Source organism: Balaenoptera ricei, chromosome 13 (assembly GCF_028023285.1).
Source record: "Balaenoptera ricei isolate mBalRic1 chromosome 13, mBalRic1.hap2, whole genome shotgun sequence".
Taxonomy (NCBI): domain Eukaryota; kingdom Metazoa; phylum Chordata; class Mammalia; order Artiodactyla; family Balaenopteridae; genus Balaenoptera; species Balaenoptera ricei.
The window spans coordinates 83,231,278-83,250,537 of NC_082651.1; the positions used below are offsets into that span (position 1 = coordinate 83,231,278).

At 54.2% G+C, this 19,260-nt stretch overlaps 1 protein-coding gene across 3 annotated transcripts in view; it reads left to right on the forward strand.

Annotated features, from left to right (window-relative positions):
* The window catches only part of DNMT3A (DNA methyltransferase 3 alpha), a 106,488-nt gene that overhangs the window by 19,230 nt on the left and 67,998 nt on the right, over nucleotides 1-19,260 (forward strand). For all 3 annotated transcript variants that reach the window (XM_059893475.1, XM_059893474.1, XM_059893476.1), the window contains exon 2: nucleotides 8,375-8,622. In XM_059893475.1, the coding sequence (XP_059749458.1) occupies nucleotides 8,557-8,622 (66 nt within the window). In that variant the 5' untranslated portion in view covers nucleotides 8,375-8,556. The remainder of the gene's footprint in view (nucleotides 1-8,374; nucleotides 8,623-19,260) is intronic.

The window sequence follows — 19,260 nt, forward strand, 5'->3', positions numbered from 1 at the left end:
GAAGTGGCAAGTGTTATTTTCCCCATTTTACAGCTGAGAAAACTGACGCACAGTTATGCCTCAGGTCACACAGGTGACGCTAATACAGACAGGATTTGAACCCACGCAGTCGGGCCTCCCAGGGAAGACTTCAGGAGGTTAAGATTAGTATGTGATTCAGGACCGTCAGCCACAAGGCACAGACTCACTCACACCAAAGGCACAGACTCACTCCCACCAAAGTAGGGAAAGTTTCACATTACCGGGAGGTTCAGAGATGCCCTGCCTCCAGGTACAGCTGGGCCCGGGGGCCCAGACAATGGCCTCAGTGTTCCAGCGTCTATCTCCATCCCTCAGGCAAGCTTTCCCCAACGCAGCCAGCAGCTCCTGACTCACATCCCATCATGTTAGCATCTTTCCTTTGCACCAAAACGCTCCTGGGGGGCCTCTGATTGGCCCCGCCTGGTCACATGCTCACTCTGTGACTAGGGTGAGGCGTGGGGTCGGCACAAACACCACAAAACCCCACTGGGAAGGAGGGGAAGGTAACTAGATCAAAACCAGCAAAGTCCACTGCAAAAAGGGCAGACTTCAGCTAGAGGGGTGAAGAAGGACCTGGTGCAGAGATGGTCAGATATTTTTCAGCAATTCAAAGAGAGGACTTGAGATGGAGCGGGAGGGGCTCTTATGGTGATCACATTAGGGTTGTTTTTGATGGAGGAAGGATCTGGGTTTGTGGGCAATTATGGTTTTGTTTCTGGAAGAGGATGATTCCTCTCTGGCCCTTGTTGAAGTGAGACTGGGGTGACGATCTAGTCAGTGCTGGTTGGAGCAGGCTTGGAGGTGAGGCTTTGTGGTGATTGATTGGCTCAGGGGGTGCTGATGGGGTTGGGATCGGTGAGGAGGGTGGGAATGGTGCTGGGGACGGTGTGGTGGCAGAGCTGGGAGGTGACGCAGCAGGACGGTCTGGAGGCTTCAGGAGATGGTTGAATTGTGGATCTTGGGTCTGAGATGGGCTCATGAGCGAGCTGGGCTGTGGTTAGGGATGTGGGCAGCAATGGCATGTCGAGGTGCAGTTTGGGGGGAACGTAAGGGAGGTGCACCATGCTGCACATGGGCTGGACTTGGTGGAAATGATGTGTTGCGAGAATTAAACATTTCGTGAGGGATGTGATGGTGGGGCGGGGAGGGAGGTACCACTTTTAGAGCTGATGATGGAACTCTGTGTGGGTGTGAGGAGCTGATGATGGGTGTTCTGTGGGACGTGACGGTTTCATAGCGTAACAGAGGTGGAAGGACTTAGCTGCACTCTTATGGAGGAGGATGGAGGCCAAACCCATCCAACGGTTGCAGCTGGATGTAAGCCCTCATTCCCAGACCCATTCTCTCTTTTTAAAAATTACTTTTTATCTCTTCACAGTATTACATGCATATAATTTAAGAAGTAAAGAGGACTAACATCTCTTCACCAAATGCAGTGGTTCCTTGCCTCCTTCCACCTTCTTCTTCTTCTCAGAGGCAACCACTTTTAGCTGTTTCTTCTAGCAGTTTTACATCTCATGGGTCTGAGTAATGTTCGTATTTTTGACTCTTCCATTGTAGACATTTTCCACTGATTTCGTATTTGGTAAATAAGAATTTAGCTCTCTTATATGGCCAACCATGGCATTCTACCCAGCCAACCTCCTCAATATTTCTTGTGGTAGACATACTATCAATAGTACCTTACCAGGGGTCTTCCCTGGTGGCACAGTGGTTAAGAGTCTGCCTGCCAATGCAGGGGACACGGGTTCGAGCCCTGCTCCGGGAAGATCCCACATGCCACGGAGCAACGAATCCTGTGCGCCACAACTACTGAGCCTGCGCTCTAGAGCTTGTGAGCCACAACTGCTGAGCCCGCGTGCCACAACTACTGAAGCCCACGCACCTAGAGCCCGTGCTCCGCAACACGAGAAGCCACCGCAATGAGAAGCCCCCCCACCGCAACGAAGAGTAGCCCCCACTCGCCACAACCAGAGAAAAGCCCGCACGCAGCAACAAAGACCCAACGCAGCCAAAAATAAATAAATTAAATAAATAAATAAATAAATAGTACCTTACCAGTGTTCTTTCAAAAATGTCTTATGCCTCTAATGATATACATATATGTATGCATGTAGCAGGCAGGATAATGGCCCTGCAAAGGCGGCCACATCCTAATCCCCTGAACCCGTGAATGTGTTACCTTATGTAGCAAAAGAGACTTCACAGATGTGGTTAAGTTAAGGATCTTGAGATGGGGAGATTTATCCTGGATCATCTGGGTGGGCCCAATGTCATCATCAGGATCCTTGAAAGTGAAAGGCAGAGGCAGGAGGGTCAGAGTAATGTGATGGGAGAAAGACTGGCCATTGCTGGCTTTGAGGATGGAAGGGAGCCAGGAGCTACGGAATGTGAGCAGCCTCTCGAAGTTGAAAAAGTCAAGAAAATGGAACCTCCCCAGGGCCTCCAGAAAAGAATGCAGCCTGCCAACACCTTGATTTCAGCCCAGTGACGAGAACCATTTTGGACTTCTGACTTCCGGAACTGCAAGAAACAAATTTGTGCTGTTTTAAGCCATTAACTTTGTGGCAATTTGTAACAGAAGCAATAGGAAATTAATACACCAGGTAATATGTCTACATCCACATACATACATACAAACATGCATACTTATGTATGTTATGTATACATACTTGTTAAATCAACTAATGCAACTATTCACAGCTGAGCTTTATACTGTACTACAATAGTTTCCTTTTTTCCCCCTGAAATGAATAATTACCTTGTTTCTTTTTTTTAAATTGACTTTTGTCATTTTTTTCAAATAGTTATTTATTTATTTAATTTGGCTGCACTGGGTCTTGGCTGTGGCGCGCAGGATCTTCATTGCTGCATGTGGGATCCAGTTCCCTGACCAGGAATCGAACCTGGGCCCCCTGCATTGGAAGCACAGAGTCTTAACCACTGGATCACCAGGGAAGTCCCTACCTTGTTTCTTTATCTGCCCTATTTTCTTTATACCTTTTGCCCATTTCTGCTACACCTCCTAATAGCTGTCTGTATGGCTTCCACGAGGGCAGTCACATCAAGTGTTATGTTTCAGTTCCATTTTTTGAGTTATCCGCTCCCTTGCTCTCGGGGCGTGTGGCATAGTTAGCTGCCGTTCGGTGACTTCTTTTTGTTGTCCTCCTTGGCATTCCCTTTGCCTTCCTTCTGGTTGGAATTCCTGTTTTCTGGAGCCCACGTCTTCTTGCTTGTTTTACTCCCCCGTTTGGAGCCCATTGCCGAGGACAGGTCTTCATCTTTATCCAAATCCATTCAGTTCCTGAGTTCAGACCACAGAGTAAAAACAGCAAATGACACCTGTAGTTTTGTCAGGCTAAAAAGACAGTTCAATGGAAGCAACCTAAGTGTCCATCGACAGATGAATGCATAAAGAAGATGTGGCACATATATACAATGGAATATTACTCAGCCATGAAAAGGAACGAAATTGAGTTATTTGTAGTGAGGTGGATGGACCTAGAGACTGTCATACAGAGTTAAGTAAGTCAGAAAGAGAAAAACAAGTACCGTATGCTAACACATATATATGGAATCTAAAACAAACAAACAAAAAAAAGGTTCTGAAGAACCTAGGGGCAGGACAGGAATAAAGACGCAGATGTAGAGAATGGACTTGAGGACACGGGGAGGGGGAAGGGTAAGCTGGGACGAAGTAAGAGAGTGGCATGGACATATATACACTACCAAATGTAAAATAGCTAGCTAGTGGGAAGCAGCCACATAGCACAGGGAGATCAGCTCGGTGCTTTGTGTCCACCTAGAGGGGTGGGATAAGGAGGGTGGGAGGGAGACACAAGAGGGAGGAGATATGGGGATATATGTTTATGTATAGCTGATTCACTTTGTTACACAGCAGAAACTAACACACCATTGTAAAGCAATTATACTCCAATAAAGATGTTAAACAAAAACAAAAACAAACAAAAAAACCCCAAAAAGATACATGTACCCATATTTTGATAGCAGCACTGTTCACAATAGCTAAAACATGGAAACAACCTAAATGTCCATCGACAGATGAATGGATAAAGATGTGGTACATATATACAATGGAATACTACTCAGTCATAAAAAAGAACAAAAAAGGCCATTTGCAGCAACATGGATGCAACATGAAATTGTCATACTAAGTGATAGTATTATCATACTATCAACTAAGATAATCATACTTTCTCAGAAAGAGAAAGACAAATATATCACTTATATGTGGAACCTAAAATAAGGCACAAATGCACCTATCTACAAAACAGAAACAGACTCATAGACATAGAGAACAGATTTGTGGTTGCCAAGGGGGCGGGGGGAGGGAGAGGGATGGACTGGGAGTTTGGGGTTGGTAGATGCAAACTATTACATTTAGAATGGATAAACAATAAGGTCCTAATGTATAGCACAGGGAACTATATTCAATAACCTGGGATAAACCATAATGGAAAAGAGTATAAAAAAGAATGCATATGTGTGTATAACTGAGTCACTGTGCTGTGCAGTAGAGTTTGCCACAACATTGTAAATCAACTCTACTTCAATAAAAAAAAAAAAGTTCAGTGGTAGAGGGCATGGTGGTGCCCTTCCATGGTGGAAGCACTCCAAGTTAGAGGCTTTCCTCGGATGTCTAGTGGTCCTTGGTTGTCCTTTCAGGGTTAAGAACAGGGGACTAAAAAGCTGATTGGAAGTTGGCTGACTTGCAGATCCACATTGGTTGACCTAAACAAGCCATTTGGAAACCATTTGTGTTCTGGTGTCAATATCTGTATCCTTAGGCCTTTCTTCTTGCACTGGTAAGATTCTCCAGAGAAGAAGGTAAGGTCTGACTGCCAGGATTCTAGGAGCCCAGTGGGGGACTAGCCTGGGGGACTCAACCTCAGCATTGAAAATAACCTTCATCTCCTTGCTTTTGTTTATTACTCTTGCTCTCAACGGTGCTTGTCAACTCTCTGAGCAAAGGCCCTCTGTGTTGTGCTCTCTAGAGAGTAAATCTTCAGACTTCTGGGAGAGGTGGATTTAGGGATTTTACTTCTTTTGTTCGATCCTTTTTATTTTCACACATGCATCCTTTTCACCCCTGGTCCCGGAGATACATGGTGCTATCATGCCACGTGTCTTTAAAGGACTCTGTTATAGATCACTTGTCATGTTCTGTTTGAAATTTGCCTGCCACAAATCTGCTTTCCAGACCCCCACATTTTGTTGGTGGTATCTCCTCTCTGTTCAGCCCAATCTTGTGACTTTATGTCTTCTTTATTTTATTTTTTTCTGGCTGCACCATGCGGCATGCGGGATCTTAGTTCCCCGACCAGGGTTCAAACCCGTGCCCCCTGCAGTGGGAGCGCAGAGTCTTAACCACTGGACCACCAGGCAAGTCCCTTTATGTCTTCTTTAAAAAATCTTTCTACTACATTGGATTTAGAAGGTAGCGCTCTTGGGTGTGTAGATTCAAAATCCCAGTCCTTTTCCACAACAGTTTTATAACTGGAGCGGTGAGGATGGTGACCATGTCAGTTGTGATACCAAGACATTTTCATGATAGGATTCCTCAAAACAACTTTTTTTAAGTTGTTATAAAATTGTTCCTGGCCACTGTGGACGTTAGCAGTATAAAGGAGAAAATAAAAGCTGCCTATTGTGGCGGTAGGGCTCTTGGCAAGGGTTTTTGTTTGGTGGTGGTTTTGTGGTGCAGCCCTTGGCATGGGTGAGGAGGACGCTTTGATGCCAGGAGCAGCAGGTCCGTCATGTCATGGTAGACACATGCTGCTGTGTTGGGACCGTGGGCCCAAGAGCAGGTCTCTTCCCTCGGCAGGGCTGCTTGGGAGAAGAAGGAAGCTTCCAAGGACGGGCAGGAAGCGCTGTGTTCAGGCCTGGACCTTGGCCACCACAGTGGGCTCTGGAGCTGTGCAGTGCGTGGCCTGCCCGGCGTGTGCTGGATGGTCTTAGATGATGCTGGGTGACTTGGAGGGACACTTACTGACAAGGCTGTTCCACTGAGTTACACAAAGGAACCGAAAGACTGACCCAGGTCAGCTGTGTTTGCTGTGCGACAGTGTGCAGCTCGTGTCAGAGGGGTGAGCGGAGGAAGGGGCGGAGGAAAGAGCCTTTCCTTTCCTTTCCGGGGTGTCTGCCCTCAGGGTCAACACCCTGTGATGTTCTGCTTTTCCCTCCTGCTTCCTTCCTCTTGTCACCGGCCACCAGAGGTTCTCTGAAAGTTTTTTCTTACAGAAGCCCCTGGATGTTTCTAGGCCTCAGGGCAGCATTGAGACAAATACCCGGGAGAGGGCTATCTGCCCCTGACTTACTTTGTGCCTGGCTCGGCACGGACTCCATTCTAGGGCTCTCGGGGCTCCTGGAGATGGCCCAGCCTCGTAGGATCCTGCCCTTTGCCTTTGGGGCCTCCAACAGTTTGGCAGGGCAGGGCTAGAAGACGTTCTTGAAGATCATCTAGTCGACCTCTTCCATTTTATGGATGAGGAAACTAAGGGCCAGAGAAGTTCTTCCCGGGTTCAGTGTTCTTCCCAACCAGACCCTGCCTCTCTCAGCTTGCTCATCCTTTTGAAGATTTTGATGTGGTGGGTGATCGGGGATATTTGTGCTAACAGACAAGGGGTGGGTTTGAGGGGGACTCGCGGGCTGGCTGATGATGGTCAGAAGCCTTGTGGAGTTCTGGGTTGGCCCGGTTGTCTGATGGGCTCTCGGGGTTGTTTCTGTGGGGTGGTGTAAGCTGGGGGACGGAGCTTCATAGAGATGCCCTCAGAGCCCTAGAGTCAGAGATCTGGATTCAAGCCTCTGCCCTGACACTGCAACACGGATAAGCCTTAGCCTTTTGCAGCCTTAGATTCAACAGTAGATGGTAGTAATACTTGTATCTGCCCAAAGAGGAAGGCCCGTCCCGGGCTTGGCACCGCATCGGACACACGGAGTTGCTCTCGCTCCTGCACCCGCATAGCAGACGTTCCTCGGCCCAGCCTGGACCATCGCTACACCTGCGGCTTCCTTAGGGCTCACCTGGGGGGCGGGAGCACCTTCAGCCTGTCCAGGCTCTAACTTATGGGGCCCCTCGTGTCCAGGCCCTAAAGAGGCCCCTCCCAGCGCCAGCTTCCCCCTCCACACCACCCCCCCACCTCCCAGCCCAGCGCCCATCCCTGGGGAGGGGCTGCACCCGTGGGAGACCCAAGCCTGCGCCTTCTCCGGTTCCTGGTTTTCCAGGGAGCTCTGGCTGGAGGGGGATGGGAGAAGCAGCCCTGGAGGGAGGGGGAGCGGGGAAGCAGAACCGGGAACTGGAAGTGGAAGGGTGTGGGTGGGCCCGGATCCAGCCTGCCTCCCACTTTCCTCCTCCTGCCAGGCCCCTCCCCGTGCTGGCTGGCCCGCGGAGGCAGGGGCTGGGCCCAGGCTCCTCCTGGGGGGCGGAGAGTCGGAGATCTCTCTGCGGCTCCTCCGAGCCAAGGGGGTGAAGCCACGACCCCCCCCCCCGCCGCCCCCCCCCCCCAGCTGAGGCCTGTGGCCCGGGCTTTGTTAGTTCACTGGCGTGAGGCCCGCACCTGAAGCAGGGAGGCCGAAAAGCCCCTAAAATTCAGCCATGTGCGTTCGCAGGGCCCCCTGGAGCCCACAGTTTCCCAGGGCAGGTGGGGCTGGTTCGCGGGGTGCGGGGGGAGCGGCCTGGCATCCTCCCTGGCTCGGTGCGGCTGCGGCCTCGTCCCACCCCACACCGGGGCGTCCCCTGGACAGCCCTGCAAACCCAGGCAGGCCTTCAGCCTGGCCGCAGCCTGGGTTCACCCTCAGCCTTCTCCGGGCCCAGGCGCCGGTCTTAAAGTGAGGTGACATTCATCTCACTACATCCTGTGACTGCCGCTCACTTCCTCCACGTGGTGGGGGCGGGGTGGGGTAGGGGCGCGGGGAGGACAGATCAGAAGGAAAATGTAGCCGGCTGGGGACCTCTGGGATTTCCCGGGGGGCGAGGTGGGGGGGAGGCTGCGGGAAGCTTTCAAAGGAAAGAACAGCCGTGAATGAAGAGACGGGAGGGGGCGGGAGGCGGCTGCAAGTCCCACAAGTGGCGCCCACTGTGCGGCGCGACGCGGAGGCCGGGGAGACTGTCGCGCGTCGGAGGCAGGTGCGGCCCTGCTGCCGATTCGGCCTCGGTGCCCGCATCGCTGGGTGCCCGCATCGCCGGGTGCCGGCTCGGCCTGCGCCTGGGAAGAGGAGTCAGGCCAGCGTAGCCCCGGGGCCGAGGGTCTGGCCCTGGGAGCCGGTGGGGGTCAGCTGGGGCCTGGAGTGGAGGTGCCTTGCCCTGCTGACCCCTCTTCTCTTCCCCCCACAGGTGGAGCCGCGGGAAGCCCAGCCCCACAGACAGCCTGAGGCCGCGTTTCACCCTCCGCGCCGGGATCTATGTTTAAGTTTTAACTCTTGCTTACCAAGACCACGATAATTCCTTTCCCAGAGGCCAGCAGCCCCCCAGCCCCGCGCAGCCCCAGCCTGCCTCCCACCGCCCAGCTGCCCGCGATGCCCGCCAGCGGCCCCGGGGACGCCAGCGGCCCCGCTCCGGAGCGGGGGGAGGAGGAGCGCAAGGTGAGCAGCCGGCTCTGCTGGGGGTGCTGGGCGCTGGACCGCGCCGCTCCGTCTTCACACGGGCCTGTAGGGAAGACCTATCCCCCTGTCTTGGTGGTGAGCACACTGAGGCTTGCAGAGGTTAAATCCTGGTGGTCGGGCTCCGGGACCGAGTCTTCAGCCCCCCTGGTGTGTGAGCAGAGCTTCAGACCCCAGGCGTGTGCGATTGTTAGGGCTGGCCTTGCAGGGTCTCCACATCTGGCTTCCTTTCTGGATCGGCCTCTTACTAGCTGTGTGTCCTCAGGTGAGTCTCTTTACCTGGGTTAGCTGCCTCTGTTTCCCCAGGGGGGTTAGTAGCTTTGGGGAGGCCAAAGACAGGTTCAGGGGGCTTTGTAGATGGGAGGCCTCGTGAGGGCTGCCCCGGCCGCACAGACAGCCAGGCTCACCACGGTGCGTGGCGTGCTGCGTGCTGTGTGCTCAGGGCGGCACCAGTCACAGTGGAGATGGTGATTTCCCTCCCCCGCCCCATCCCTGGCGCTGAGCAAGTGTTACTTCTGGCCATGGAGCTAGTGACCTTGTTCTTGGAGCCCCATGAGGGGTGACCTCTTCACCCTTCTGCTGAACTCCAGGATGGCCCTAAAGCAGTTAGAGGAGATGCCAGCAGACCGGTGGGCGTCGCTGCCGGGTTCCGACAGGCAACCTCGGGGCCTCACCAAGCCGTGCCCACCTGTAGGCAAAGCCATTCGAATCCCCAGCACGTGGACTCTGCTTTTCCCTTCTGTGGAATGGTAGACCCTGCCGCCACCCTTCCAGGGAAGCTGTGCCAGCCAACGGCCTTCCTGGGGCGTCCAATCTGTCATGCCCTGGTCCCCGCAGTTCCCTCTGCCTGTTCTCTCCCTGAGCGGGAGTGAGGGGTGGTGATACTTGGTCGTATCTGAGAGTAGCAAGGCATGCTTCTGGGGCACAGTTTGTCCTCCTGGAACCAGGGTGGACACCTGACACCAGGTGTGGGACCACTGAGCACTCTGAGGGGGTCAGCTCTGGTGATCCGCCATCAGCGGCCGTTCCAAGACCTGCTCCCTGCCCACCCTCCCGCCGCGCGTGCTCAGCTCCTTCTGGGCTTGCTCATTCTTAGAGCCAGTTTCTGTCTTCTGGGTGGTTTCCATCCATTTGGTCCTTGAGGACAGCCCTTGAAACAAGTGGGGCAAGGACAGATGGCCCTGGTTTGGAGATGAGGAAGCTGAGCCCAGCTTATCAGTGGGGGGTCCAGATGAGAGCCTGCTGTCCTGCATCGGAGTCTTTTTCACTGCCCCACCTGCATGGGTCCTGTTACGGGGACACACACACACACACACACACACACACACACACACACGCACGCGCGCTGATGCATGCACAAAGCCCAGACACCTGTCTTTCCAGCCCAGGATCCTGCAGAGTGCCACGGGATGGGGGACCGTGTATACCCCCAAGCTGGGAAGAAAGTGCATACTGCAGCCCACTGGGTGGGGCTCCTAGGGGTTACAGGTCAGTCCCTTTCTTTCTGATCCCGCGGACTCAGGCGGCAGCAGACCCAGACCCTGCCGCCATAGAGTCAGGGCCACCTGCACCCACCTGTGCTCTTGAGTGGCAGCTGTGGCCATAGATAATTCCCTTCCCTCCTTGGGCCTGGCTTTGCTCTTCCGTTAGCTTAGGTGACCCTGACCCCTCCCCCCGGTCCGATGTCCTGACTGGTGCTGACACAGCTCCGTGTCCACGCACTTGCAGTTGGTGGTCAGCTGCCCCCGCACCTCCGCCAGTTGGAGGACGTGGGGCAGCCGGGCCACATTTCTCCTGTTACTGGACAGGGCTTCCCTGGGCCGCAGAGCCCTCGGCCCCGCCCATGGAGAGCCGCAGACAGACTCTCTATCATGACAGTTCAGGACAGAGAAAAAGCACTGGACGGAGAGTCACGAGCCCCAGGCCCCAGGCCTGAAGATGTCACTTATTGGAGATGTGACTTCAGGCCCTCTGGGCTTGCGTTTGCTCAGCTGTAAAATGGGGATAGTAACTCTAGCTGTGCCTGTTTTATGGGGTGGTTGTGGAAGTCAGATGAGGTCACGGGCATGGAGTGCCCTGCAAACAGCAAAGTCTGGTCCAATTATGAGGGATTACGATTGCTATTATTATCTACCCATAGTAACTGCTCTGGCTCAAGAGGCAACAAACACACACCCAGGCCCAGAGCCTGGTGCTGATAGAGGGAGCTGACACATGGGGGCTGGGGTACGGCGGGCGCTCTCCCCGGTGTGCATGCTGGCTCACCTGGTACACCTTCCTGGCACCGCTGGGCTGGCTCCCGTGCAGCCCCCAGGAGGGCGGGCAGAGACGCCGACAGCCGCCCACGCCCACGGCAGCCTGTGAAAGCCAGGCCTGGGGCAGGGGTGCCGCGTGGCTGCAGAGGGGAAGATGGGTTTGGGCCACAGCCCAAGGAGTCTGGCAGAGTTTCCAGGGGCACCTGGCACAAAGGAACTGTTTGGTGAGCCAGAGGGCAGGGGTGTGGCTGCCCACCGGCCCCTTCACCACCTGGCCCCGTGTGCCCTTCCCGCCTGCCCCTCCCCCCCACCGGCCACGCCTCCCTGTACCTTTCACTCCAGTACTTCCTGGAGCTGCCAGGCCTTTGTTTATGCTGCTTCCTCTGACTGATGTGCCCTTTCCCTAATTTTCTCTCCTCTCTGATCAAAGCCCTGGCTTCAGTCTGTCTTGAATTACAGAGAGAACCAGCGGTTCTCAAAATGTGATCCCTAAACCAGCGGTACCAGCAGCACCTGGAAGGCTTAGAAATGCAAAAGCTCGGGCCCCACCCCAGACCTGCTGAATCAGAAACTCTGGGGACGGGACCCAGCAATCCTTGTTTTTACCAGCCCTCTAGGGGATTTGAGAAGTACTGGTGTGGATAACATCCAGCCCCGCAGCTGCCCCAGGAGGGCAGGACCCCAGCCACCATCGTCTGGGTGGATCCTCAGGGCCCGACTAGCACACAGTAGGTGCTCAGGAAGTATCTTGTGGATAGGATGGAGAGGAAAATGAGAGTGGATAAGACCCCTTCACAGGAGAACAGTCCCAGAGCCCTGATCAAACAGGCAGGGCGCAGAGCTGTGCGCGGTAGGCTGAGGCAGCCGTGCCTCTGCTGGCAGTGCAGAGAGGCCTGTGTACGTGGTGTCCTCGTGGCACCTGCCCAGCAGCCTCCCCAGCCCTACTGTCCATGTGTTGGGCAGGGACGGGGCAGCTTGGGGAGCCTGGGAGGAGGCAGGCTCGGGGGTGGGGTGGGGGGGGGGTGTGGAGGGAGGGATGCTGAGCCCTGGGACTCTGGCAGTGAGGGTCGGCTGGGTAAATCCGGCCACAGAAAAGGGACGGGGAGCTGGCCTTATGAGAGATGGGAGGGGAGGGGAGCATCAGGAAGTCCAGGAGCCTTGGTTCTGGCTCAGAGGGGATCATGGAGATATGGTGCCAGGCCCTGTGTGGAGGGGAGAGAGGGGGGCAGAGGGAGCAGGATGGGGGACCAAGAACATTCCAAGCCCGGGGCTGGAAGGGCCTCCTCAGATCGCCAAATGTGAATCAGTGCCTGGCCAGGAGTCCAAGCCCCAGGCTGGGCCCCTGATCTTGCTGTTCCCCTCTTTCCCCGAGCCTTAGAAACATAACAGATGCATTGAGTGCTGACTATCTGCTAGGTGCTCTTTTAAAGTCTGTACTTGCATTATCTTATTTCATTCTTACAACTGCTCCATAAGGTAGGCTCTATTATTTTCATCACTCTATCTTATTAAAGACTAAACTGATGCTCAGAGAGGTTAGGTCACTTGTCTAAGGCCACACAGCTAGTAAGTGGTGGTGCTGGGATTTGAACCCAGGCTCCTGTACCTTTCAGGCTGCCTCCTGTGTGAAAGGGGATGGAATGGATGGTGCCTCCCAGCTGTGATGTTCCGTAGTCCTGTCCAAGTTTCTTCTGAAAGTCGGGATGGTCAGAGAATGCTTTTCTCTGCATAGCAGTGCTCTTGCCCTGGGGTCGATGTTGGGGGCACTTCATCTCCAGCAGGAGCTCACGTACACAGGCTAGTATGTGTGACTGAGTATATGTGCACACGCACATACACACACGTACCAGGTACATACTCTTACGTGTGAAGACACTGCTGTGGACACGTTGCTTCTTTCCCTTCCTCCTTCCTCCTTCCCTCCTTTCCTCCTTTTCAGACTTAGGTACCTTTCCAGGTACCTGGCACATAGTAGGGCTCCACGAGTTTGTTGGGTGAACTGAATGTACCTTGCTGGAGGACCTAGTAAAGGGAAGGGGATAGGAAGATACCAGGGTGGGTAAGCCATGCCTGCCCTCTGGAGGAAGGAGGCCGCTCCTGGACGGCTCGCCCTGAGCTCACCCTCTCCTGCTGGGTAGGAGAAGCGCCTGTTGGGGGGTACGTATTTGTGCTGGGGGAGCACAGCAAGTGTGCCCATGTGTATGTGTGCATACCTGTGTGTATATCTATGCACGTATGGCCAGTGCTGTGGCCAGGGCTCCTCCCTCCTCACCTAGGTCCAACCCAGAGGCCTGGCAAGTACTGATTTCCCTCGGGCGCCGACCACTTCCTGCACTCCGGTTCCGAAGTTCAAGGGCATCCTTGGGTGGGGTTCCCCCGGCTCCACTCTCAGCTGTTCTTGCTGGCCCACAGATCCGGTGCCCGCCCCGGGCATGCCCTGCCTTTAGTGCACTCAGATGCCCACACACGGTCACTCAGGGCCTGCTCTCTGCTTTATAATCGTCACTATAGGGGTCGCTGAGGTAGCATCCCTCTTACACATTTAAACAGTTCCAGTAAAGGCAGCTTTGCCCTTACCTCTTCGGGAACACAGCTAATAATAATAATGGCGTGTCCGTTTTTAGCTCAGTGGAGTCGATCAGATACTTGCGCATGGAGAGCAGGCAAGTGATGTAAACAGTGCCCACCCCAGAGCTGACTGGGCCCTCCATTTTAGGGTTCAGGTTCTCTAACATTCTCTAAGTTAACTGCTATTACATGTCAAGTTTAACTCTGCAGTCAATACAGTCTTAAGTGGGGGTCAGTTGGACTCTGGAGACAGACCTGTGTTTGAACGTGGACTCAGCTACATGACTGCTGAGCAGCGAAATGAGAGATTTCCGTGAGGTGGTGTGTGTGAGTGGTTAACACAGGGGCACAGATTTAGTCTTGTGATTTATTTCGGATAGTTAACTAGCTGTCTGTCTATCTACCTACTTACCTTCCTCCCCATCTGCCTATCTCTCTACCTACTAACCTATCTGCACGTTTGTGGCGAAGATCCACTGCAGCCCCGAGGACTGAGAGGCGTGGGAGAAGAGTGGGGACAATGCAGACGAGGGTGTGAATGGTGTGGGTTTAAAGTCCCCTGAGAGCCCGTGGCCTGTGGCCCCCTCTCCCTTTACCCACTGAACAGAAGCAAAACTGAGGCAAGTTGCAGGATGACCTAACTCCTTTTTTTTTTTTCTTTGGCTGCGTTGGGTCTTCGTTGCTGCGCGCGGGCTTTCTCTAGTTGCGGCGAGGGGGGGCTACCCTTCATTGTGGTGCGCGGGCGTCTCATTGCGGTGGCTTCTCTTGTTGCGGAGCACGGGTTCTAGGCACCTGGGCTTCAGTAGTTGCAGTACGTGGGCTCATTAGTTGCGGCACGCAGGCCCTAAAGCACGTGGGCTTCGGTAGTTGCGACACGTGGGCTCAGTAGTTGTGGCTCGCGGGCTCTAGAGCGCAGGCTCAGTAGTTGTGGCGCATGGGCTTCGTTGCTCCGCGGCCTGTGGGATCCTCCCGGACCAGGGCTCGAACCCGTGTCCCCTGCATTGGCAGGTGGATCCTTAACCGCTGTGCCACCAGGGAAGTCCCAGGGTGACCTAACTGCTGATGGCAGGGGCTATGCTACCTTCAGAGGCTCACATGCGGGGCCACGGCCGGACCCAAGGTCCCTCAGGTCTTTCGTGCTCTCAGGTCTGGGCTGGGGTTGGAGCCCATCCTGGCCAAGAAGCAGGTCCCACAGGGCCTGGGCGGGGAAGCTGAGCTCAGCTCTGCAAAGGCAAGAGGGCCGGCGGGGAGCTGAGCAAGAGTGGGTGTCCCAGGATGACTGAGAAATGGGAAGATATCCTTCCTTTCTGGCACCTGGACTGGACACAGGGCCTGGTCATGTCCTGCACCTGCCTCTGCGGAGAGCCACAGGGCTATTAGGGCTATTACTTCTAATCACCCCACTTAGCATGTGCACGGTGTGGAAGGGTGTCTGAAGGAGTGTCCTTTGCCCGGCAAGTAACTCACCTAATCCTCACAGTAACTGGAGGATCCCCATTTTACAGATAGGGGGTTGAGGCTTAGAGAGGTTGAGAAACTTGGTAACAGTCACATGGCTACAAAGTAGATTTATCTGGATTCTTTCCGTCCACCAAGCGAGGGTGGCCGGTGGGGTGGGAAGGAGATGGTGGGCTGTGCAGAGCCCGGGTGGGCTGCTGAAGGAGCGAGGGCGAGGGGGCTTGGGGGCCGCGGGGGTGGCTGCTAGCAGAGTGGGCGTGCTCCATCCGGGCCCTCGGCACAGCACAGGCACTTGTGTGTTTATGTGGTGTCTCTCCCTCTGAACTGAGTTCCCTATTTGCTTATCTTTATATCTAGTACATAGCTGGTGCTCAGTAAATGTTTCTGAGCACATCCATGGGCCTGGGCTTATGGTGGCCCTAGGACCACAGGGGTGGGCACGGCTGGGCTGCTGTGGGCTGGGTGTGTGCTGGGGGGAGTCTCCGTTCCGGAAGGCGGTGAAGCCCCAGCATGGTGCACGGGGTGCGGAGGGCCTGGGGAAAGCCCACAGTACGCAGGTGCCTGGGAGCTGTGCGGGCGTCGGAGGGGCCATCAGGACACGGACACTGCCTTCTGGGAGCATGGCCTTTTGGGAGTCATGGAAGACCTTCATCGATAATTATAATACGAAGCCCACTGAGCAGTGAATATCTGTTGAATATTGTTGAGTAGTTGAAACAAAGGACTGATGAGCTTTGGGAGGTGACTGAGAGCAGAAAAGACGGGGGGCTTGGGAGGGCTGCGCGGAAGTGGGAGCACCTACAGCAATTCCCGGTGCCCCTGCCCTCCCCGCCCGTCCTCCTGCAGCTCACCCTGCGGCCCGGCCTGGGCCTGCCGTGCATGTGCGTGTGCACGTGTGTGCACGTGTGTGCGGGGTGCTCTGTGGGGTCTTGGGCCTGGTACTCAGGCACCCAGAACGGGGCTCTGCCTGCCAGAGAAGCCAGTTCGTTTCACTGAATTCCATGACCACAGACAGGCCCTGGGAGGCCAGCCAGCCAGCTGGCAAAAGCTGTACATGCTTCTTGTCCCAGGGGGCCCGGGCAAGTGGCTGGCTAGATCCGGCAAGTTCATCCCCTTGACTCAAACACCAACTTGAGACATCTGCTCAGCGGATGCTGGGTCAGTAGCATCCGGTGTACGCTCTGAAGGGAGCACGTACGTCTGGCTGGCTGGCTGGCTCTGGGTGAGGGCCTCGTGGGATGTGTCTCTCTTAGAGGGAGGGGTCCCCGTCTAGGCATGAGGTCCCGGAGACAACTGCGTGTGGATGTATGCGTGTGAATGCCAGCGTGTACCTTTACCTTGGCTTGCCTGCCTGCTCATGGTCATGCATGTGTACACGTGTCAGGGGCACACGGCATAGTAGGGTATAGTGGCATGTTGCTGTGGAAAGACCCAAGGGCTGGGAATCAAAAGATTTAAATTTTGGTTCTAAAGGCCTCCCTTGCTGGCTCTCTGATCTCTGAAAGTTAGGTAACCACTCTGAGCTTCAGATTTCCCGCCTGCGTAATGGAAAAAAATAATACCAGCTCTACTTTCTGTAAAGCATAAGAATAAAATGAAATAACGTATGTGAAAATGCTTTGTTAATTACCATGTACTGTACAAATGTGAGAGATTATTATCATCATGGCCCAGCTCCTCAGAATGAGAAGTTGTGTGTGGCCTAAAATAATCCATCCAGTGAGCTGTGTTAAAATGTTGGTCAAATCATAGCCTTAGAAGTTGAGAGAGGCTGATGGTAACTACCTAATCTAAAAGGCCACCAAATGTAGAGGGGCTTTGAAAACTGTAAAGAGTTACATAAATTGAAGTGACATGATTATGTTTAAGACTAGAAAATACGTTGTAGTCATCCTGTTTCCTGACTTTGAGTCATAAAGATCAGAACGGCACTGGAGCCTCCTGCTTGGTTGTATTCGTGCAGGTTTGTGGATTTGTACACGTGCCTCTCTCTGTGTGCATGGACTTGTTTATTGAACATCTACTATGTGACAGTCACTCATCAAGTATTTTGAGTGCCTGCCCTGTGCCAGGTGCATCGCTCTAGGCACTGGGGACGGACGCCAAGGTGAATAAGACAGAGTTCCTTCCCTCGAGGGGCTTGTGGCTTGGTCATGATGATAGCTGGCATTTGCAGTGCTGGATAGTGGGTGCTATGGGAGAGGAAGGACCCATAGACTCAGTCTAGGTGGGGTATGGGAAGGAGGGGCCCAGGGGAAGGGAATCTAGGAAGTGAGGTTGGAAAAGTGAGGGGAAGGTAGTCGGGGCAGAAGCAAGGGTCTGTGCCAATGTCCCAGGGAGGGAGCAGCCCACATTTGCACCTGGCGTGGTCGGTTTACGATGGGTGGGAAGTGCTGGCCAGATCCTAGGGCCTTCCTTCACCCAGGCTAAGGAGCTGGGCTTGATCCTGCAGGGCCCTGGGAGCCCCCTCAGCAAGGGCTTAAGCTCTGTGGAGTGACGTAATCAGCTTTGCATTTTGGAAGGATCACGGAGCCCCAGTGTTCCTGAGTATCTCACTGCGGCGGTACCAGCCAGATGTTGGGGTTTGTCTGTAGCACTGAGTGATGGCTGCATATGCCGGGCAGTGAGCTGGGGTTTGCATGGGGGCGGGGAGGGACGGGGAGGAGGGAGGGATGCACGTTTGTGAATAGTTCTGGTCCTCTGCTCCTGCGGAGCAGGAGGAAGTTAGCGATTCTTGAGTGACTCTCATGTGTCAGCTTTCCATATATTACCTCATTTAATTGTTATACCATTGCTGTGAAGTAGATATTATTATCCCCATTTTGTAGGTGAGGAACGCTAGACTAGAGAGGTTAAATAGCTCGAAGGGACTAGGGAGTAAATAGCAGAGCAAAAAGTCCAGCCTGCCCCCTCTCCGCCTCAAAGCCCACCTCACTAGAATTTCTGCCCATTCCTGCCTCCTCCCACTGGAAGGACTGACTAATTCAGCCCCTTCACTTGACAGATGAGGAAACCAACCCGGGCTCAAGGCTGTTCCTGCTAAATTTGTTACTGTTTTCCAGCTGCTCCAAGTCACTGTGGATCAGATTCTTCCCTTTCATAGTATTAGTGACGCCTCCCAACTCAGTGCTACTGGCAGATTTGATAAGCATATTTTACATTCCTTTGCTCAGCCCCTCAGCAAAGATATTGAATGAAACAGGCCCCATGACAGATGCGAGAATGAACCGCTTGATACGCCTCCTTGAGGGGCGCGGCCCCGAGCCATCTGCTTGCCCTTCTCAGTGTATTACCCCTCTCACTTGTGGGTGTGAATGCGGGCAGGCCCAGACCAGAAGGTATCGCCACCTCCCTTTGCCCCGCGATGTCGCTGTATCACGGGAGAATGACGTGTTGACCGAAAACGGCACGCTTTTCACAAAGCCGTGCTTCAGGGCTAGATGGAAAGGGTATGGGCCAGAGTCGCTCAGACCTGGGTGCGACTCCCCACCTGGACTCTCGTGGAGACTTGGTTTCCTAAGCACACCCCAGGGGTACCGGAGTGCAGAGTGTTGGACTGGGCATCAGGTGCCATTCCCCGCTTGGGCCCGAGGGATAGGCTCAGGACATGGCCCTGGGGGCTCCCCGTTCTCAATACACCAGGACCTGGACAGATGGTCTGGCATCAAGGTCTTCCACCTCTTCCTCTTGGGGGTGTTGCATTGAATTAAATTCAACAGGGAAGGATGTGCTGAGCATCTCCTGTGTGTCAGGCAGAGCACGTGTGTGGAGGTGAGGAATGACAGCAAGTCTCCAGATGGCACAGGGGTTGCCTATCAGGGGCCCCCAAAGGCTTTCTCCATATGCTAATGGAAGCTGGGGCTTGGCGGTCCTGAAACAGCAGGTGTCTTTGTTTTTAGTCAGCACAGGCAGCCTGGTAACTGTGGTTCCTTAGTGCTAATCTGAGGCTCTGATTGGCTTTCCCGTTTCTGATTAGTTCAGAGCAAAAGTTAGAAAATCAAATGAATCCCTCTGTAAGAGATGCAGTGTGCTAAAGAAATAGTTCAGAGCCCAGAATTTCTGGGTGGTAGGAGTCTTTTCAGACCCCACGGCCACCCAGACTGATCCTGACCCACCTTGGCACCCCCTCTTGGCTGCTACCTGTGCATTCCACGCCCATGGCCCCAGCCACGAGCAACGGTCAGAGGTTTGGCTAGGTGTGGCCTAGTGCTCTGTAGGCAAGTACAGGGGCTGGGTGGGCCTCCTGCTGCCGGGGGATATGTAAGTCCTCTCATCGAGGGGCATTTGGAGAACCCACGATGTGCTGAGTCTGTTGTAGGCTCTAGGTATTCAGCAGTGA